Genomic DNA, 23,004 nt, shown 5'->3' on the forward strand with positions numbered 1-23,004 from the left:
ACAAGACAGGCACTTAGGGAAGGAGCTGCCTTTTAATTTTCCAGAAAATCTGTCATAGGAGGTGAGGAAGCACCAGGAAGGAACCTCAGTTTGTTTGTTTTTAAGTTGTTTTAAGTTCATTCATACATAGGTAACAACAGGTAGTACAACCTCTACTGAAGTGCTGCATACAGTACATTAAGTAGTTGCTTGTTGTGGTGAACCAAGACAGGATCGCCTCCTAATTTTGTAGCTCAGTCAGCACTTCAGGGAAATTGTCTTTCAAGTCATTGGTTTGGTTTAATGACCCAGAATGTTAGCAACCTTCCCCAGAGCATGAGTACTGCTGTTGCACCTTTTGATTCTCCATCGTATCCTCTCTGTTTGTCTTTTCCTTACCTGTGACTCTCAGCTGAGGTCGTGCATCTTTGCAGCCAGCGTGTAGTTTGACTATTTTCAAACAGCTGGACAGTGTATGAGTCAAACGTTACTTCTCACTTCTGTTTGTTGTTTAAGGATTTTTCTCTTGTTTATTCCTCCTTTAATTTTTTCTCACTCTCCAACTTCTTCCATTTGTTTTTAATGGTGTCATGTCTCGCTCCTTTTGTCCCTTCATGAACTTAACTGTTTCACTGATTCCACCCTCCAGGGTGTGGGGGCTTATGGGAAGGTGAGTTGTCTGATTTGGGATGTTCACTCCTTGTTCAGCATTGTCACCTATTTTCTCTCCTTTCTAACACCGTGTTTCTACTATAGCATGTTTGGTTACAGGCTGTTCACTCACAACTCACACGCGTGTGAACTGAATCCGGGAGTTGTGAGCACTTTGGAAACTCGAATGCGTCTTTAACTTCACTGATGCATGAATGTGTTCAGATGTTTGTCACTCACAGTGCAGGCTACAGGACTGAGTACTTTGAGTTTGCGATCAGTGTGTGCAGCAGAGCGTCGTGTCTGTTTGATTCTGAGTGTGACTGATCCCACAGAGAGCCCTGGAGATGAGCAAAGAGGAGTTCGGCGCTCTGCCCGGCTGGAAGCAGATGAACTTGAAGAAAGCCAAAGGACTTTTCTGAATGATGAAAAACTGGGCGCTGCTGATGTCATCAGAAAACTCAGACTCCAAGGGTGGGGCTGCCTGGATGTGTGGGGAAAAGATACTCCAGTGTTTTGGTTGTAGGAGAGGATTGTGAGTGGATGCATGTTTTAATGGCAGTCATGTAAATTCCCACTCTGTTAATGTATGTACTTGTGTACTTTGAGCAGGAGCACCTTACACTGTCAGCCTTGCAGCCATGTTGGTGTCAGCAGGTCTGTCAGCCTACTGAACTCCCTCCACATGATACTCTCTGCTATGTATGTTTGTGCATTAAAAATAATTATATTTATATTACATCCATGTAGAATGTTTTTTTTAAAAAAAAAAAATCTCAACAGATATTGAAAACCTAACAAAATAAAGTGTATAATAAATGTTGCAGAGGTTTGTGTCTCATGTTCCAGCTGTACAGATCACCATTTGCTGTTTACTGATCAAATGAAGCTCTTGATATGAATGACGGTGTCATTACTGTGGGACAGATACAGACCTGATTAAAGGCAAACAAAGAATGATGATGAAATGTTTGATTTTTAATTCTTTCAGTGTATAGTGCCTTGCTTTGTGTACAGTTTATATACAGATCCTAGTTTGCATTTTGGAGACTGTTTTGTGATATAAAGATGTATTCTAGAAATAAACCTGGAAAGTTTGATATCTGAACATTCTGGGTTTTTTCATTTTTCTTTCGTCTTTTTCAGCTGACCAAACAGACACACTACATGCACTCCAGTTTCCTGTCAAACCCTTGTGTTTTTTGGAGTGATCCTCAACTCACGCGGCTGATGTCGCAGTGGCCATGTCCTTCTTTGATAGTGAAAATGATTTGTCTCGCTTAAACATTAAAGTTCTGATTTATCCATTTGTCTGTGTAAGATCTGACCTACTCCCATGAGGTTCACTGACATCACAGGGAGAGCTCGTACACTTTTGTGTGGTGATGGTGGTTTTTGGATTTAAAGCCGGGCATCGATTCATGCCTGTATCTGGGCCCAGCACTGACCAGCGGTCATGTGAGGAGTATCTGCTCTATGGAGCTTCTTCTTCTGTTTGAACAAAGAGGACCTACCTTCATGCATAAATGAGTAAACTGTGATTTTAAAAAAATAAATAAATAAAAGCCTTTTAGCTGAGAAGTCAGTTTAGTTCCAACTAGTTTCCATCGTTTGATTGTTATAGTGAACTGATTTCATTACAGTGATTACCACTTATTGCTTGTTAAAAAAGAATAAAAAAAATTAAAAACAAAAAAGATCAAATTACTATGATCTTTGGAAATTGCTTTTTCACAGGACTGAAAGCCTGATCCAGCTGCCATAGGATGAACGGTGGGGAACACACTGGACAGGTTTCCAATGTGACACAGGGCTAACACAGACAACCATTCACAGGTCACCTACTGATGGGAAGGTTGGTGGTTCGATCCTTGGCTCCTCCAGTCTGCATGTCAAGTATCCTTGGGCAAGATACTAACCCCAAGTTGCTCTCCGATGCTTCCATCGGAGTGTGAATGTAGTTAGAAAGCACTAAGTACAGAGAAAATGCTTGTGAGAATGGGTGTGATTGTGGCATGTTGTATAGAGCGCTTTGAGTACTCCGGGAGAGTAGAAAAGTGCTATATAAGAATCAGTCCATTTACCATTTACACCTATCTGCAATGTAAAAGCGCCAAGTTCACTAAATACACATCTATGGGAGGAAGCCAGAGAGAACACAGACAAAACCCAGCCAGTAGGTGGATTTGAACCAAGGACCCACTTCCGCCATCATTAAATAGTAAATTTCAAAAGGAACCTCCAAAAGTTGATTCTGTTCATCTGGACGTAGCGTTTTGTGGGAGAAACGTTTTGGTGTTCGCTCTGTGTTGTAGCGTCCTGATGACACCCAGTTTGTGCTCCAGTGGATGATGAGAGTCAAACCTTAAATACTGATCCGCATGTGTAGATTTACGGTACACGTCAGCTTTTAGATGTCCTCCATTACTGACCTCCCAGCCCATTGTTCCTTCAGTGGGCTGGTTTCAGTCATTATGCAAATGTACTGTTTATAAGATTTGGGGAAACCTGCAGTCAGCTGAGACTGAAGAAGTCACTTGGATGAGTGACGAAACGTTTCTCCCACAAAACGCTACGTCCAGATGAACAGAATCAACTTTTGGAGATTTACTTACCTGGATGACTGAGCGTGCATCAAGACGTTTCAAAAGGAATATTTTCAAAGAAAAATGAATTGTTTCTGTTAAATATTGTTGTTTATTAACTGACCTCTGGTGTCATGTCTTCTTTCAGAAGAGGTCTCAAAAGTGTTATGCATACCAAGCTAAGACTCTTAAATCAGAACTCAGAGTGGTGTTGGACTGTGTGAGACCAGAGTGTCAACCGTTCTTAATCAACCAGCAGAGGGCAGTGAAATACAAGTTTCTATGAGTACAGAAACTCTTGGGTCTGCAGACTTGGATGTGCTCAAATATTATAGAAAGGAGTTAAAGAAGAGGTTCCCAAAGTTTTAAAGCCAGCATGTGACTCGTCCAGTCATTTGTCTGATCAGAGGACGGCAATTGAAGTTATTATTTCTTCCTTTCAGACAGTTTTTCTGCCATTTTATATTTTTCTAACAACAGAGTGAGATCGTTCCTGACGCTCTTTGGCCTCAGCTGCAGCTGAAGGTTCAGTCAGCAGTCACAGTTTGAGTTTAAATGGAAGCAAAGTGGTCTTGTACTACATCATGTAATGTGCTTGCATATAGCTCTAGTCTTACTGAGCAGTTTTTTCCTACACCTGAGTGCTTTCTATCTAACTTTCCTGCTCCGATGAACACATCAGAGAGCAGCCAAGGATCAAATCACCAACCTTCAGTTTAGCAAGTGACCTGCTCTACCTCCCGAGCCACAGCCAGCCCTAAATTAGTGTTGTCACCTTAGTTTCTGTTAATATTATTAAAGAGGGCTGAGACTGACCGAGGACGCTGATGCTAAAGATTCTGAAGGTTTAGGATTCTGAGGCAATACTTTGTTTGCAGTCTGGTGATGCTACTTTCACCTAAATAGAGCTGCTTACACAATGACAACTCGACACAGAGGTTGTCATTGTGTAAGCATAGATTATGTCATGCGCACAATGGAAGTTTATTAGAAACAGGAGGGAAAAAATTATGCATTATATTTTTTGTAACTCTTATCCAGTTCAGGGTCATTTTTTTTCAGATTTCTTTTTGGGGGGGGGCTTATCCTGCCACAGAGGGCGACCTGGAAAGGTTCTAGCCTGTCACACAGAGAGATGATTTAGAGTTGTCAAACGCTATGTCGTTCTACACAGAGACCAGATGGGGGACTCAAACCCAGGACCTGCTTTCTGTGGGTGGTGCAGCACTAACCGCACCACTCTCATGCCAAACTAAGTCTTTGCGTTTCTTTTCAGGCTTTTACTTTTTTCAGCTTCCAAAGACAAATTAAGGGGAAACGTTCCAAAACTACGAAGATGATAATCCTCAGCACAGCATTGTTCAGAAGAAAAAGATCAGATGTATGTCTTTAAATGAAGTCAGGGGCACGTCTGTCAGAGGCTCCCGTCACCTTTGGTCTGTATGGTCTCCATATGGCAGCTTTATGGACCCCTCTATGCCCACCTACACCGAGTCGCAGGTGAAAGCTACAATCAGCCGTCCAACCTGTCAAACATTGCTGCCTAATTTTCCAGGCTGTCCTCCAACTCTACACATAAACACACACACACACACACACACACACACACACACACACACACACACACACACACACACACACACACACACTAAGAGCTCTCAGATGTTCTCAATATCAGCTGTTGGCCTGTGTGGAGGAACAAGAGCAATTAGAGGGGAATTTCATGCAATCACAGTAGAACAATATACACAGCAGGTTTCCACCCATCCAACTGTTGCTCAAATGTGTTACTCAATGTTTTAACAGCCTGCCTAGAAACAGCAACAAGAGCGAGGAGAAGAAGAAGAAGCTGCCGCCTTCTCCGAAAAGATTGGCAAGGCTCTGCGTGCTTCTCGCTGGTTTTCATCTGCTCGCCCTCTCTTGCATGCTAAGTTGCTGGATGCTGAATCGCTGTGTTACACATGCCTGCTCTGAACTCCTCTGGCCTGCGAGGAGTTTGATGTGGCGACCCGGTGCATATCCACCCACCCGCTCCTCCACATCCCTCCCCTCTGTGTCTCCTGGAAGACAGTGGGATGCTGCTGTGCACCCTGCAGGTGTGTGTGTGTGCACGAGGGTGTTGTATCTCGTTTTTTGACTCCGAGCCCAGTTTCTGAGCTTAGCTCCACCAGCTTTTCTTTGCATACGACCCCTTTACAGAATGCAAGACATGAATGCAGCACACTCAGATGCTCCTGTTGTACTGTGGAAAAATGAGTGCAGTGTCAGTGTTTGAAACTCCTCCTGTATTTTCTCTTTTCTGATTGGCCAACTATTTAGACTTTTCTTGCCTCCTGATGATTTTATGCACTAGAACATTTTCCCAACTTACATCATCATTCATCAGCTTCCTGTGACGTGTGTTAAATGTTTTTATTTGGACTGAAATGTTCCAAAAGCCCCGTTAAACATTTATGTGTCACAGTAAACTCAATAAAAAAAAAAGCCTGCTGCTAAGTCTGGGGATTTTGAGCACATTTCATAGGCAGCGTTTTACCCAGAGGGCAATGCTGTCTTACAGTGCTGGGAAAAAGCATTCCTTCAAATTTTAATATTAATCCAAAATAGCCTGAGTAAATAGAAAATGTATTTTCTAAATGATGATTTAAGCTATCACAAAAAGTTACATTTATTGAGTCAACAGAAAAGAAGTGATTAATGACAATTAATTTATGTTTTAAGGTGGGCCAATGACTGTTTCGCAGCAGTATAGATAGAGTAAGCTTGTGTGCTTGTTTCAGACAACAAGAAATATCTGTTTAAAAAACCTGTTGTTTTCAACTTTATGCATCTCTGCAGTTACAAAGAAAATATTACTTTCATAAAATGTTGTGCCAGCTTTTAAATGAGCCTACATTTTCCCAATTGTCCGAGATGCAGATCTGCAGCTACATCCGTGCAGTTCCTCAGGTGGCCACTTGGCCCTGGCTCTAAATGCAAGTCAGTCTCCAGACTGCAGGATACACATGCAGGATTTATTTAAATAAACTCCAGCGTTGAAAAGACAGTAATAATAAAACTGTGGTGGAAGCCATAAACCCACCATGGTGGTAGTGTTGACTTTTTTAAATGTGGAATTGCAAAATCAATGGGTGCTACTTCCATTTTTTATATACAGTCTGCAGTCATGACCTGAAACCTGTTGCGGTTCAAGCACAGAAAAGGCAGAAATCTAGAGCTCTCTCTAATAGACTTGCAAAGCAATGGAGGCTCTGTTTGGGGTTCATCAACATAATGTAGTCTGTCATTAGGAGCTGGTTTGCTTCCCTTTTAGGCCGCTTTGAAGAAGGTCCACAGGTTGGGTCCTGGGTCCAATTCCAGTCTCTCCAGCCTGGATATACAATTCGGGGGAATATTATTTTCAAGCATGTGAAAGCCAGTCGGATTTGTAAAATGTGCCCTAAAATCCACAAATATGTGTTCAGATGTAGACTGTGATAGAAAAGAAAACATTTGATTAGGTGATGAGAGAAACATTTGCTGAGAAAAACATTCAATGAAAGCACCGGAAGGCATTTCATTAGGAGAGAGTGTTGCTCCATGCCGCCACATTAAAAATATGAAAAACTCTTAATCCACAGAAAGTGACTGTGCCTGTTTAAAAGCGGCACCGGGTAAAGGTGAAACTGTAATGTTTGTGATTAATTATTAGATTATGCAGAGGGTAATTAAAATATCAGTCAATATTTACTGGGCCATATGCCATGGGCGCTTTTGCAGCCATGACTCGCCTGTGAATTGTAATAGCCCAAACAGGAGGTGAAAAGCACCCTTTGGCGGGTATCTCCCTAATGCTCTTACCCATCTGTCGATGCTCAGCCCGCTGCCGCGTTAACATAATGTTTTGTTTATGATAACGGTGTTAATTCAACACAGGCTTAGGTGCAAAGTGGCAACGGTTGAGCTTTACCGCCATTTATTCCACAATATTTGCATTTGGCAGGGAGCCTACACCGCGCCACTCCTCCCCTCTCCTCCTCCTCTCCTGCATCCACAGAAGATGACAAGCAGCAAACAATGAGAGTCCAAACCGGGCTTAGCACATATTCTTCTGCATGCTGCGCAGCGTTTCTATTTATGTGTGGATTACTACTTGCTCTGAGCATCACAGCACATATGTGTTCCTCCTCTCATCTCCTCTCTTGTTTTTCCTTTCCTTGCCTTTCCTTTCCTCATTCCTCCCCTCTCTGTCTTTGGGTTGGAAAAAACCCCCTAAGCCCGACACTTCCTGTCCAAACTCTAAGAAAGCCACTTCAAAGAGTGTGAGCCGAGATGATTTATGGGAAATGAGTTTCAGACAGGAGACTTTTTCTCTCTTTTCTCGTGCCCTGGACTCTTAGCGGTAAGCTCTGCTTGTTAACCCAGATTTAGATCTCTACCCTGATGGAGCCCATAAAAGTGCTGTGGATTTATATAATGTGGAGCGTAGCCACGTGCCTCAGGTCGCCCTCACTCATTGCATCTCTTCCCTGTCTCCTGACCAGACCTGGACAATCTCTTTTAAAGGCTTGGATGGAGGCTCTGTACTACCTGAAGCTCCACAGCTGGAGGAGAAGAAAGAAGGGGACCGCACACCACATTATGAGATCTACAGGAGTTTAGACTTCATTCCACAGGTTTGGACTTCCTCTGCACACGTTCCGAGTAATAGATGGGACATCAGACAGACATATGTGGGTAATTATAAGCTTTTTTTTTTTTCAGTTTGATGGTGAAAATCTTTCTAAAGAAGAAGAGACTTGACAAGTTTTATTCTGAAATACTCACCGCTCCCCCACTGCACACTTTATAGTATTAATGAAAGAGTAAACTGGAACAATATCAGCTACTTGGAAGATGAATTGAAGAGACTGACAAAACAGAATCGGGCCTAAATACATGTCACAATTTCCTGGAGGAAGTGTGTGAACAAGGACTTTACATAACTCAAGTCCTTCATTTGAAGATTCCCCCATTAAGTTTTCTTGTTTATAAAATTACTGTTTGCATTTACTGTCACCATAAGTCATTATTTACATCAGGAGTTCACAAAGTTTTCAAGAACATCTGGGTGTAAATGCCCACATCAACATTATAAGTGTTTTTCAGTGAGTTTTTGCTAGGTAGGATGTGACCATATACTCTGCGATACATTATGCTCTATTTGGTTACATTTTTTCAATTCAGTTTTCTCTATATAGTGCCAAATCTCAACAGCAGTTGCCTCAAGGTGCTTTATATTGTAATGTAAAGACCTTAGAATAATACAGACAAAACTTAAATGGTCAGATGACCCTCCTAATAGCAAGCACTTTGGTGACAGTGGGAAGGAAAAACTCCCTTTTAACAGGAAGAAGCCTCCAGCAGAACCAGGCTCAGGAGTAGCCATCTGGCACAACCGTTTGGGGGTGAGGGGTACTTTTTGGGAGCTTTGGGGTTCATGTTAATATATTAAGTTATGAAATAACTGTGATTAACAGGGTTGCACAAAAAGTTATTAAATTTTGATATTTTTTCCCCTTAACAAATGAAATCATGATTTAAAAACTGAAATTTGCATTTCTTGGGTTATTTTTGTCTAATATTACAATTATTTTGATGATCTGAAACATTCAAGTGTGAGAAACTACCAAGGCGGTAGCGTATTATCAGCCCCTCTATCACAACGGTCATATTCAGCAAGTGGAGCAGGGAAACCAGGTGATTACCCTCTCCGTCAGAGGACAGACTTTAAAGTCCTGATGCTGGTCTATAAAGCTCTGAATGGTTTAGGACCAAAATACATCAGTGACCTCCTGACCCAGTATGAACCTTCCAGATCCCTCAGGTCATCTGGATCCGGTCTTTTATCAGTTCCCAGAGTCAGAACCAGACACGGAGAAGCTGCATTCAGCTTTTATGCTCCATATATCTGGAACAAACTCCCAGAAAGCCTCAGATCAGCTGAAACACTCAGTTTATTTAAATCCAGGTTGAAGACTCACCTGTTCTCAGCTGCATTTGAATAAAGCACCAAATCCACACTTTTAAGCTTAAATTTCAAAACTTACATTTAACTACTGATTTTATCTGTTTTGATTTTATATACTGTTTGTTTGTTTGTTTGTTTGTTTGTTTGTTTGTTTGTTTGTTTGTTTGTTTGTTTGTTTGTTTGTTTGTTTATTAGTAAGTTTGCTTGCTTGTTTTAATCAATTTTAAATTCTGCTTTTTATTTGTTTTTGTTTCTAATGTCTCTGTAAAGCGCTTTGAATCACCTTGTTGTTGAATTGTGCTATACAAATAAACTTGCCTTGCCTTTGCTTGCTGTCCCACCTCTCAGCGTCACCAACTCGGTACTCCAAAGTAGTTCCTTAGAGGAGTCACTGAGTGGTTATGATACCATTTCACAATGTGCAGATTGGTTTCTCCAATCAGCAATCTTTTGCTCTGAAGAACCACGTCCTTCTTTCTTTATTTCAGCATTTCCCATCTGTTGCCACAAACAGTAACAGTGTAATGAAGTCCCTGTTGAAGTTGACACTTGTGCACCAGTTGACTGAGGCCAGGCAGGGGGCAAGATTGCCAATTTCTTCCACATTTGGTGGCTCAGTGGTCAGAGTGGGACACCGTCAGAGCCCATATTCATTGGTAGCTACTGGGACACTTGGCTGGTTTGTACCAAAACACATGGTTCTTATATCGCACTTTTCTGCTCTACAATACGCCTCATTCACTTAGGTCCTTTTTAACTCTACACCTCAGAGCTTTAGCTTACACTCGCACATCGATGGATGCAACTTGGGGCTCAAAGTATCCTGCCCAAGGATACTTTGGCATGCACACTGGAGCAGCCAGGGATTGACCCTCTACCAACCTGTATCTCCACTACTGCCAACCAACTTCTACATCAAAACCTGTACTTTCTGACCAACAGCACATGTATAACAGTACCTAGGTGATTTGTTCGCGTCACATTGTGTGGTATATAGATTTGGCTGCTCTACTGCTGTTATAACAAGTCATGGATGACTCATTTGCACTCCTCGTGCTCTACGTTATATATCAAAATTCAAAAATCAGTTTTTGGATAGAATAAAGGTTGATGACTGGCTGACTCCAGATTTAACCCAAAAAAACAACTTACGTGGTGCTTGGTGAGATGTTGGCATTCATTTCCCTCTTATGCGGCTCCAGCTTGTGTATGCTACATCCTGTGTATAATTTCTTTTCCCTCTGCAATTGATGGCTCAAAGCACAAGTCTAGGTCAACGTATTCCCTTCACCAGGGTAAAGAAGTGTAGCTGCTGCGTGAAGAATCTGCCAATCAATCAAAAGTATCTTTTTAAAGCTGCTCCCCTACCACGCTCTTCATCATTACGTGTATTTGTGTGTGCGCTTTTCCAAGCGTTCAGCACACCTTCAAATCGAAAGCCTTTGGACCGGAGTCAAGAGACTGCCCTCCCACCACCACCACCACTTGGCATCATTAGAGATCTGATCCTCTAATCAACACCAACAAACACACTCCCATCCTCCTCCTGCTCCTCCATCCTGTGGCCCAGCCCCGGGCCTGGCAGCCTGCTGTGGAGAGCAGACGAGTTGATGGTTGAGGGGCAGGGGTGGGTGCTGCTAACCAGGTGGGTGATGATGAAGGCAGAGCTGGCTGCATGCTGGGTGGTGGTAGTTTAGTGAAGGGGAGTTCGCTAAAATTCCAGCTCAGTTCCACTGACATACACAATGGCTGTGCCTGCTTTCTGTTCAGCAGCTCGCTGCACAAGTTATTTTCTGCTACACTTGTAAGCCAGAGGTGGATTTTTGGATTTACGGAGCAGGAAGAGGTTGCTTGTGTCATAAAGAAAACACGTACTGGTCAGAATTTCTTTCTTTTTTGAAGGGAGGGGGGGTCAGGTGTGTAATTTGAGACAAACAGGGACCCAAACACAAGCACAAAGCAGTGTAACCAAGAGGAGCGAGTGACTCAGCCTCAGGACTCGCTGCCTCAGTGTTGGGCTCTCCAAACCCCAAAGCTGGGGAAACAAAAACACCTCACTCTTCTCTTTAGTTCATCTCCAAATGTTGAAGTGTGTAATCCCTGTCCAAGTCCTCAGCCACGCTGCAGAGTGATGAGGAGACAAGCTGAACGCTCTGAGCCCCCTAACAGCACATTTCCATCACTGTTATGGCACAGTTCAATCTCAGGTGACTAAGAGACTCATTTAATATCCCACCTCCTCTCTCTCTCTCACACACACACGCAAACACACACATACAACTGCTATCTGGAGAGCACGAGCGCTGCAGTGTGCAAACATCTGGCTGATGTCTGAAGCGTAATTAGCATTTAATAAAAGAGGCTAATAAGGACTTACTTTGAGTAGTGAACAGCTGAACAAAATCAGTCAGAGGAGGACATGGACAGGCTGGCAGTCTGATCTGACTGATAAAATGTTTGACCTACAAGCTGCTCCAAACTTTCTCTGTCAAGGGACTCAAAATAAAATGTTATGTGTTGGCAGAAAGAATGCAGTCCGCAATGCAGGGTTCATATCATTCTCTGGATGACTTTAGCCATGCTGCTGGCAGTTGATTGGTCAGCCACTTCTACTCCAAGGATATGTCATCCCTCAGCTTTGCCACCAACAGGTTGGCGTTTGTGGTAATGTTGTGTTAAACCTTGTGTCTTATGAAGTCTGTACACTTCTTTTAAGCACTTGCTCAGCAGGCCTTTATTTACCCCAAAAATAAAGGCCTTTGAAAATAACTTTGCCATAAATCACACAATGAAACCGGAAGATAATTAACATGTTTTTCTAAATGTTAAAAAAGGGTTAAGTCTTTGTCCATGGAGTGGACACTACACGGTCAGCCTATTACTGTAAATGTAAACTCTACTTTAGTACCATTTATGAAATTTAGGTGTTACTGTTGTTTCTGTTATAGCCTCACAGTCAGAACAGTTAAACCATTTATCTCTGATGGCCTAGTTGAAGATCGTGGCTAAGAAGCTCCACTGTGATGACCGTAAGTGGTGAAGAAAACAGAAGGTGCATCGTTTCAATTTAAATAAAATTGAAATTTAAAAGGCCAAAATTTTCCTGAAAAGACAGGTTGATGACATAACTGTTGAGTTAGTGGGTGAATGACAGACTTTTTCCTGTACCAGAGAGCTTTATGTGAACTTTTTGGTGATATGACTACAGAAAAAACAAAGTGACTGACTTGGTGAACTATTTAGAGTTAGTATTCCAGGACAAACGTAGTAACCTAATTCCTTTTTCAGCCATTGTGTGGATACAGTTCCTTAATTGAACCCTGTGCTTTCTCACTTATTTGGGACAATCCAGATTTTCAGTTTAACAGCAACACTTCACTTTACAACATGGGAGCAGAAAGGAATCTCACGTCTTCATCACATCTTTCATGGTAAAAGTTCATGTCAGCCTCTAATCTGTTCCAAAGATTTGGATTAGACAGCCGAAATATTCTCTACCACCTTACAGTGAGCTATGAGTGTGTTCACCCGTGGCTTGAAACAACTCAAAAGCTTTCCTCTATCTCCTCATTTGTGCTTCCTCAGTGAGACGACTGCAATTAGTCTTCCAACCAAACAAGCTAAACCCACACTCACTGCTTCAGCCATTGCCAAGAAAATAATACTTATTATTAGAAAATCAAGCAATCACTTAGCATTAATCACTGGTTGAATAATACCAATTGAAGAAATATTAGTGAAAAGAGTATCTGCCTCCTTAAAAAATTTATTACGTTTGATTTGGCCGACTGTGCTTAGTTTGCACGTACGGGCCCAGCCGTGGGTCTGGTGGGCTTGTTTTCACCCCCTCCCTGATTTCTCTGTAGCTCCACCCCTTTCTGGTTGCTTTCCTCTGCCTCGCCTCTGTGACCGCAACTACTGCAGGAGATGTAACCGCCGGTCATAATTCATCGGTTACTTTCTGTCTCTCTGGAGATTCCCGGGTGGATGCTCTGGGCTGCCCTCTTTCTTCCGCTGGTGGGGGCGGGCTAGAGACTCCTCTGGGTGCCGGATCTGTGGGTCTGCGGGAGGGTGGGGGGTCAATGACTCTGCCTCTTCTTTACTATCTCTCAATGGGTTGGTTTGACCTCACCTGTCTCGCTTCTTTTAATCCACAGCACTAGTGCACTGACACTGACACATACGAGTCATAACTATACTGATGCAGAGCAGAATACGACTCACTGTAAGTGGTGAGGGTGGGCTGGGATGGTGGTCGGACTATCTGCGACTGGCTTGTTTTCTCCTGTTCCACCTTCCATCAATTTTAATGCAACTCACTAAACCTCTTATAGGTGGGGCTCACACCAATCAGGCATGAGGAAAATGTATTTAATTAACTTTAAGAATTTATAGATGTCCCCAATCAGGAAGCTGGATAACATACATGATTTAAATATATATTTATCCAATTTTTAAAAAAACTAAAAAAACAGCTTTTGGGTTGGTCCGGCTTGGTGTGAGTCCTGGGGGTGGGGGCTGCGTCGATCGCCCGGGCGGGGCTGGATTAATGCAGGATATGTCAGGGGAGACTGCCAGATCCTGCCAGTTCTTTCTGACTTGGCACTCTGGCTCCCCACCCTTCCCTTTTCCTTGATCTGCCTCCCATGTTGTCATGGGCTGGGTCTGTGACCCAGTGTTTGAGTTCTTATATATTTTGGTATTCATTTGTGCCCTAGTTTAGTTCATCTAGTTAATTTCGAGGTTGCTGTTTAGTCCTTTGTTTCTTAGTTGTTTGTGTCATCTCCTCCTGTATTCAGGCTCCCTGGTCCGTGCGTCTACCTGTCATGCGTCATGTCTGTGTGGTTATGTTCAGTTCAGGTCACGTCTAATCCCCATGTTTCCTGTTTTACTTTGAAAGTCTGTGTCTAATGTCAGTGTATGTAGTTTCACTTTCCCTGTCCTGTCATTAGGTTCATGTGTATCAGCTGTTCCCCCTCATGTGTTTCCACTTCCCTTGATCATCCCTTATGTGTATTTAGTCTCTGTGTTTCATTCATTCAGTCTGTGTCGCGTCGTCTGTGTTCCGACCTCCATGTTTTCACGGTCAGTCTTTGCAGTTAGCACCATAGTCTCTGAGTCTTCTTAGTTTGTCACAGTACTAGTTTTCCCAGTTTAGTTATAGTCTAGTTTAGTCACGCTATCCCTGCTGTGTTTGTACACTTTGTCTTCAGCCATAATAAAGGCTCGCTTTCTGTTAAGTTCACTCCCGTCTACTCACTTGTGTACGCACCTGGGTCCATCACACACACCACCACACGGCCTGTCTCCGCAGACCGTGACACATGTATTGTGTTGGCCTGTGTGATGCATTCCCTCTGTGCCCACTGTCCCGTCCCTTCACCCAGCTCACTGGGTTGGGGTGAGTGCCTCTCGCTTCCACGATTGGTCGGGGTCTGAGGCCTTTGGGGGTGGGCTGTGGCGCCTGGGTCGTGCTGGCCGGGTCTGTTCGGTGTCCCTCAGCTTCTGCAGTGTTCTGGGTCCTTACTACATCTGTGATGCTGTGCTGGTGGACACTAGCTCTCCGTGCAGACTTTCATACATGTTTCTCACACAGCACACTGATGTTCTCGGCTTATTGGTCTTTACTATTGTTTTCCAGACTAGGGATTCTGGGCTCGCGAGTTCTCATCATCAACGCTCTTTGTTATAATGTTTGTGTTCCAGTGACTCGGGTGATCTTGATGGGGCTGGTGATGCTTGAATGTTTGGTTTTTGGGTCTCATCAGGGTGCACCTTTAATGGTGCGGTTATTATGACATACTGACACAACCTCACAAATGTGCAGCTTCTTTGTCTCGGGTCCATACATACAGCTAATGGACTCAGGGGATAATCTGCAGGTGGACAGTGCAGCAGTCACAAACAGATAAACAATATGACTGTGTATTTAAAAACTAATTCAGCGACTGTGCAGCTGCCAAATGAAATCTTTAAATCCATAACTGCTCTACAGAGTTTATTCCATCATGTTCTGATTAAACTAGCAATCACACGCTATTTAATGCTACCATACTGCCAATAAAAACAATCATATTTATAGTCTGGCATCAAATGACATCTCACCTTTCAGTTTGTGCGTGCATTGCAATCCTCTGAAACACATACTGTAAGTCCACTGCAAACCTGATCCTGTCCACTTCCATGTTGTCCCCAGGGACCTCATCCCTGTTCTTTGTGTTGAGCTCAGCGTGCTACCTGGCCTGCTGTGTTCAGTGTGTGTCTGTGTCCTTTCCACAGCCTGATCACTGCTGTGATTTATCCTCAGTTATAAGGGCCAGAACACATAAATGTATATTTAAAACTTATAAACTCCTACCATACATAAAATGATTAAAGTCCCTGTTTTGGTTAACTCCCTGCCCACCCACCACAAATGGGTTTGATTTGTCAGTGCAAACTAGATCCAGGTGATGTTCCACGCTCTCTTCCAGGGCGGCAGTCGATCAAAAACAGGACATGTTTGAGTTTAATCAGCTCTGCGACAAACCTGGACACGCCTTAGACTTAGAAGTGTAGTTTCCCAGCGCACTGTACTGAGCCATTTTCAACCTGAACTCAATGTTGCAGCTTAGAGTTGTTTTATTACCACCTAGTAAGCACTAATTCAGCCAGGGATGCAGAATGATGCAAGCCAAAGCAATCCGCTGAGTGTGGGTAGCTTTCATCGCATTTCCATTCACCAGATAGCTGTGATCCTGCGCTGTCAGCTTTAAAAAGCTTATCAGCAGGGAAAGCACAGCAGCAGCGTTGGACTTGAGCGACTTCGAATTAAGATGTTACTTATTTTAATTGTACTGAATGTTTTTTCTCGAAGCAGTTAATTTGTTCCCTGAAAAGCAGGATTGCTTCTCTTAGGCTTCCAAATTTTAGGTTGACTTGATATTCCTGACATTTTTTACCATTTTAAAATCTCAAAGCAGGAATATTTTATCCAGAAACACATTAAACTCTGCTGGTGTTAGACTTTTAAACCTGCAAGAGTTTTTGTATGTCTCGTTTTCAAAAAGTCTGTTAACGATGGATACATTTTTTCAGCTCATTATTTTGATTGTCAGGATTACAGCTTTACTGTTTTGGTTCATGCCACTTCTAATTTCCATAAATATCCCACATTTAATGATATTAATGATTTATATGAATATCACAATATTAATATTGATAATATCTAACATCCTGCTTTTAAGATTAGGCTTTAAACATTCCTATTATTAGAGGTGGATCAGGTAACCCTGACTCCTCCCTTATGCCGGGACTCCACCACTCTGCATTTAATCATTGGTTATTATTTTTCTCTGGCTCTTTTCCAGCTTCCACAGCCTATCACTCCCAACTGCTCATGGCAGATAGCTGCCCCTCTCTGAGCCTAGTCCTCTCAGAGGTTTCTTCCTGTTAAAGGGAGTTTTTCCTTCCCACTGTTGCCAAGTGGTTACCTATAGAGCAGGGGTGTCCAACTCCAGGCCCCGAGGGCCAGTGTCCTGCAGGTTTTAGATATGTCCTTGATCCAACACATCTGATTTAAATGGTTAAATTACCTCATCAACGTGTCTTGAAGTTCTCCAGAGACCTGGTAATGAACTAATAATTTGATTCAGGCCCAGGGTCAGATCTAAAACCTACAGGACACCGGCCCTCGAGGCCTGGAGTTGGACATAGAGGGTAATCTGATTGTTGGGGTTGTCACTCTATGGTTATATTTGGTGTTTTTAAAATAAAATTGAATCAAATTGAAATTGAAATTGAAGAACATCAAGCCCCTGAAATCAAACGGCAGCTGTTTTTGGATTCTTTTCAGGAATTTTAAGAAACTATACCAGAGCTTATTTTTAAATATGTCATATATTTGACTTTATTTTACCAGTGAAGCACTGAAACATCGCTCAAGTCTGTTAAATGTCCAAGCATGAAACCGTTTTCAAACACATTAGTCATGTTATCTTGTTTTTAAAAAAATTTTTTTATTAATCATTGAACTACTGCATCAAATACTGTCCTTCTTTGAGATGCACTGTCATCGCAGTGTCCTGTAATGTTGTGGTTATATTATGGGACTCTTCCCGTTTATAATTCAAAGCCACACAGGTTTAGTTGCCCTTAGAAAAGTGTCAGAATACACTGTGCATCACAGTTTGTTGTGTAGGGGGCTGCATAGCTGCAGACCAGTCAGGGTGCCCATGCTGACCCCCTTCTTCCACTAAAAATGACCAACAATGTGCATGCGAGCATCAGGACAGGACCACAGAGCAATAAAAGAAGGTATCCTGGTCTGATGAATCACACTTTCTTTCTTCTTTTTCTGGTGTGTTGCTTACTGGAGAACACCCGGCCTCAGGATGCACTGCAGGAAGAAGGTAGTTGGCAGAGGCAGCGTGATGCTTTGGGCGATTTTGGGAAACCTTGGGTCCTGCCATCTATGTTACTTTGACACGTACCACTTGCCGAAGCATTGTTGCAAATCATGTACACCCTTTCATGGAAACAGTACTCACTGATGGCTGTGGCATCTTCCAGCAGGATAATGCAGCCTGTCGCAAAACAAAAAGGGTTCAGAATTGGTTTGAGAAGCACAACAATGAGTTTGAAGTGTGGACTTGGCTCCAAATTCCCCAGATCTCAACCCAATCGAGTAACTTTGGGACTGTGCTGGACAAACATGGAGACCCCACCTCACAGCTTACAGGACTTAAAGGATCTGTCGCAAACATCTTGGTGCAGATACCACAGCACACCTTCGGGGTCTAGTGGAGTCCATGCCTCGATGGGTCAGGGCTGCTTTGGCAACGAAAGGGGAACCAACAAAATATTAGGCATAGGGCATCATGTTGTGTCTAACTAGAAGACTGGCCAGAGAGCACATGCTCCGTCGATGTGAGTGCTCACTTGTGCTGTTTCAAAGACAAACAGACAAAAGCACAACACGTGATGATCACATCCAGCGCTTACTATAAGGACAGTTTTTAAAATCTAAGCTTTACATTTTTTTTTTCCATTTGCATCTGTAAAACTTTACTTCAAGTCTGAGCTGAACACATGCATGTACAAGTCCAATTTTATAACATCACAGCTAGCTTGGAAGCCAGTCGTAATCCAGAAAGCAACTTAAATAAACTCCCAGCAACACATCCACCTACTGATACCATATCGGACAGATTATTGTTCAAAGCAAAGTATTTTTAAATGTTTTAAAAGATGTCTGGAGGGGATCTTTAATGCGCGCCGCTCACCTCAGTCTAAATGGAGACATCCTGTTTCACAGGAAGGTGTCACTCACAAATTATACAGCTCGCAGTAATCAGGAATCAGGCCAGCACCAGCATCCTCCAGAACAGATCTTCTTTTTTTTCCCGTTTTTTTTTTTTGAATCTTACTCTTTCTGTAAAACAGTGTGTATACGTGTGTTTTGACACCTTCTACTAATTCATGCATTTGTTATTAGAGCTGTCCATCAGTGTGTAATTAGACGTTTGCCCTGAGAAAGATCTGATGATACATCGTATACCATAAATACTATGCTGTCATGTTATGAAGGGAATAAGTCACGGGGATACATTTCCACAAACATGTCAGTCAGTAGAAAAGCTGTTTAATGAAAGATGACAGAGAGAACTCCTCAGGCAAAAGAAGCAATAGCATACCCAAATTAACATAAGCATCATTCCAGTTGTCAAGCTCGCTCCCCACTTTACTGGTATTTTTAAGTCAGGATAAACCTGAGGAATGGAACAACCATTAAAACAAACACTGATTCTGTTTTCTCTGGCACCGGGCTGCATTTCACAGGGAGGGAGAAGAAAAAGAGAAGAGAAAAGAGGGGGAAAGAAAACAACCACGGCTGCTTTTCTGGCAGGAGCATGAGATGCGGTGGTAGAGAGCCGAGAGCGGCATCTCGTGCCAGCACATCCACATGTCATTTCTGTTTAGACACACCTTGGAGAATGTGACCTCTTTCCAAGCCTGGCCTGGCAAGGGGTCCGCGGTGATGGGAAGGCAGAGCCCCGGATTGTGGTGAACCTGTGCCAGACAGCTGCCTCCCACCATGTGAATACATGCGTGTGCGCACTCATGACTCACTACATGCAAGGTATGTGTGCACTGCAACTTTGCAGCTCAGTGACGTTGGTTCTGGCACGCCAGCCGCTCACTGGCTCCACCGCTCGTCTGTGATCTGTTGGTTGGCCCCGTTGGTGTCGCCACCACAATCTCAGCCCAAAAATCCCTCCTCCGTGCCAACGTACACTAGGTTTCAGCTTTTACTGAGCTTGTTGGGGGCAGAGTTGGCGAGAGCGAACACACCACATAGATCACGGCTGTAGGGGTACAATAACAGGTAGCCGAACCCTCCCTTGCATCGGCTACTACGGTGTATCAAGGTGGACACAAGGACCAGCCGACCTCAAAGTTGATGGGTAATTTATTTATCATGACTTCATAGAAATCTGATCAGTTTGACTTGCTGATGAAAAAAAAATCAACATTTTATTGCTGTGTCTACAAAGCTTACTTAAATAGTAAAATGACAATACATTAATATTGCTGTTACACAATGTAAACCCTTATATGAAAAGACCCTGTTCTGAACTGGGCCTCATTTACTCTACGTCTTAAAAAATAGATAGTCAGACCTGAGCTGTTTCTTTTTTCACAGACTTTGTGCTCGTCTCTCACAAGCTGAATTCCGACCCACTCCTAATCAGTTTCTGTCTCTTTTTCGCCTTCATCTTCTTCTTTAAACCTTCACTCATTTGCACCTTATTAACTTACTCTTTGATTCTGTCTCCACTGTTGCATCCCGAGTTTCTCCCTCTCAGCCCTTCTTTCACTGTCTGAGATCATGAAACTACTCTTTTTTTCTTTTTAAGTCTCGCACGGCATCGAGAAGTCCCGGTATAGTGTGATTAGGAGCCAAAAAGTTAATATGCTTTAAAGTTAATTTGAAACAGGTCAGCAGCAATAACAGGTCTACTAATCAACCGAATGGATAAAATAATGATGTGCCAAAATAAGTCACCAAAGCGCTCAGGAATACAGTTGTTCCCAAAAGAACATCGTGTTTAATAGGAACTGAAACTAGTGATTGAGACCATAAACTCATCAGGAAAGTGTTTACTGAGATCATGAATCAAAAGAGACACGAGCTTTTCCCACAGACTTCTAAACATCCAGACATCTTTCACAGTACTCGTAATTAGAAAGAATCCAGGATACTGCACTTCCTCACTGGTGTCACTTATACATCTTTGTGATGTTATAGACAGGAGATATTCCCAATATGGTCGAAGCAGGGACATATTATAATATTAGGAACAAGTCAGTGTAGCACATCCATGGACAGAGCCTGATCAGTGCTTTGTTTATGGCTTATTTATAGTGAATCACAAATAGATTACGAGTTTTACAATTTTACTACCGTTTACATTCGCTGCCCCCATCTTGGATTGAATTCTTAACTCGGGATTGGTGGGTTTTCTTGTGGCTTTCCGAGTACAAATTCCTAGTTGAAGGGGCTTGAAAATTCCAACCAGGAACTGGAACAAACCAATAGTTCAGAACTGGGAGTACAGAACCCCGACCAATCAGAATAAAGATTAAAGCTGGCGTAACTAGAGAGCGACCCAGAGGGAGAGAAGCTAAAATGGCATGTTTTAAATTTAAATGGAAAGGCCTAGACCAAAGAACAGTATAAGGCAGGATTATTCTGAACTGGGAATCATGCAAAGCTACTCTAGCTGTTCTAAAATCAGGCTCTGTTTGACATGCAAAATAAACCCTTTGACGGGAGGTGGTCATGTAAGGAATTAATATACGATTGAAAGCCACACAGGGGAAAAAAAGCTTTAAAAAAAAAGAAACCATTAGTGAGCTGAAGAACAAAGGAGCTAACAGAGAAGGAAAATGTTTTCCCCAATTTGTTCAGTACTGCTTCCATAGTATTAATGTGTTTGTGTATTTTACTGCTGTCTGTTAACTGGAAAGCAGTTTGCTCGACTCTGTCGTAATTTTTAAATAAAGTTGCATTGGATAATTTAGGTACTAATAGGGCCTTTTTAGGGTAGTTTTATGAATACAAACACTTTTGTAGAGTTTGAGATTTCACCCTGATGCCAATGGTAATATTCCTAAGGGGAAGCGTGTCACACATTACCCATCACAATAGTGGATTTAAGGTGGCAGCTTAGCAGCGAGGGGGCACCCAGGTTGTGTCGAGGCTGTGTGGAGACAGGGAGGGGGGATGTGGAGGGGTTGAGTAGACAGGCATGCAAAAAGACACTCACCTGTGTACGGCAGGGATAAGCAAGCCGACAGCCACACAAAGCACAGACACAGCAGAATCCTACTCCCTACTCGCCATTTGGCCTCCGGCAGTGAGGGGTAACTGAATTACAGCAGCAGCAAAAAAGCTAATCTCACTTCCTCTGTGGGGGTCGCGCGCGTGTGCACTTGTACGCCTGTCAGTGGGGTGTCGCGAGCGTTCATTTGTGGGTCCACGCGCATTCGTTCAGACTCAGCATGCACTTTGGAAAGCGTGTCATCCCGACAGTGAGAGTGTATGTTTACTAGATGAAGATGAAGGCCCACATCCAACTGTCCTGCAGGCACCAGAAGGTGAGCCGTAACAGAGGTGAGGAGCGTGCGAGCATGCTTATATGTGTGTGACAACTCGAGTATGCATGAAGCTTGTTTACATCGTCTGAGCATGTGTCCACTTGTTAAAGACACCCGTACCCCACCCCCAACACTCAACTTGAGAAGCTATCGTCTAACATCAGGCAGATACAACCAGTATTTGCAAAGCCTCCGCAGACTCCCAGGAAACAGATGGAAAACCTGAAAAACGGATTAAAATAGTGATTTCGAGCAGACTCTGTTTGCTTTGAGCCGACTAACATACTCTTGTTGTTGGCTGTTAAGTTCACAAGTTAAATGTTTTTTGGCAGGCAGGAGCAAAAAGCAATGATAGAGTGTACAGTTACACCAGCTGACACAGCTGATAACACCAACATGAAGCACCTGTTTAATGAGTTATTTTGTTATAGCGAGCGCTGAAAACAAAGTACAGCAGAGGTTGATGAGAACAGATTGTTAATAAGAATCTATTTTCTTAAAAGCTTATCCAGCTTAGAGTGTGGGTGGCTGGAGTCTGTCCCTGTTGTCACAGAGCGAGAGGCAGAGTACACCTGCGACAAGTCACCAGCCCGTCACGGATCTAAGAAATCAAGACACATGGCCCCACACTCTCACATCCTTAGCTACACTCAATGTAGACTCACCAGTTTACCTAAGATGTATGCTTTTGTACTGTGGGTGGAAACTCATACAAGCACAGGCAGAAGTTACAATCTTCCCAACCTGATGAATGGCGTTAATTTAGCTAATCAAGCACCAAAGTAACCTTTGTTAGCCTCATGGACATTTTTTTTTAAAAAGCCTTCAAAATCAGTAGGACTCATTCTCAAAGAACTACAACTCCCTCTTGCATAGTCTCATGGTTAATGGGTATGGAGCTGAAGTTTTAAAAATTACAAAAATTTGTGCATAACACATCCCACACCTGTGTGATTTAGCAACAGCATGGAGCCGTTTTGAATGGAGAAACAGATAATGGTGTCCATCCGTCTCTTCCACTTATCCTCGTCAGGGTCGCAGGGGGACTGGATCCTAGCCCAGCTACCATAGAGCGAGAGGCAGGATACATTCTGGACAGGTCGCCAGTCTGTCACGGGGCTAACACATAGAGACAGACAACCAGTCGCACCTATTACC

At 42.9% G+C, this 23,004-nt stretch overlaps 1 protein-coding gene across 15 annotated transcripts in view; it reads left to right on the plus strand.

Annotated features, from left to right (window-relative positions):
• The window catches only part of svila (supervillin a), a 77,196-nt gene extending 75,805 nt beyond the window's left edge, over positions 1–1,391 (plus strand). For 14 of the 15 annotated variants that reach the window (XM_042219266.1, XM_014332448.2, XM_014332451.2 and 11 more), the window contains 2 exons: positions 629–649; positions 966–1,391. In XM_042219266.1, the coding sequence (XP_042075200.1) occupies positions 629–649; positions 966–1,052 (108 nt within the window). In that variant the 3' untranslated portion in view covers positions 1,053–1,391. The remainder of the gene's footprint in view (positions 1–628; positions 650–965) is intronic. The other variant, XM_014332449.2, reaches the window with a different exon arrangement.
• Positions 1,392–23,004: the final 21,613 nt, after the last annotated feature.

Source organism: Haplochromis burtoni, unplaced genomic scaffold (assembly GCF_018398535.1).
Source record: "Haplochromis burtoni strain Fernald_Lab_line unplaced genomic scaffold, NCSU_Asbu1 Contig_30, whole genome shotgun sequence".
NCBI lineage: Eukaryota > Metazoa > Chordata > Actinopteri > Cichliformes > Cichlidae > Haplochromis > Haplochromis burtoni.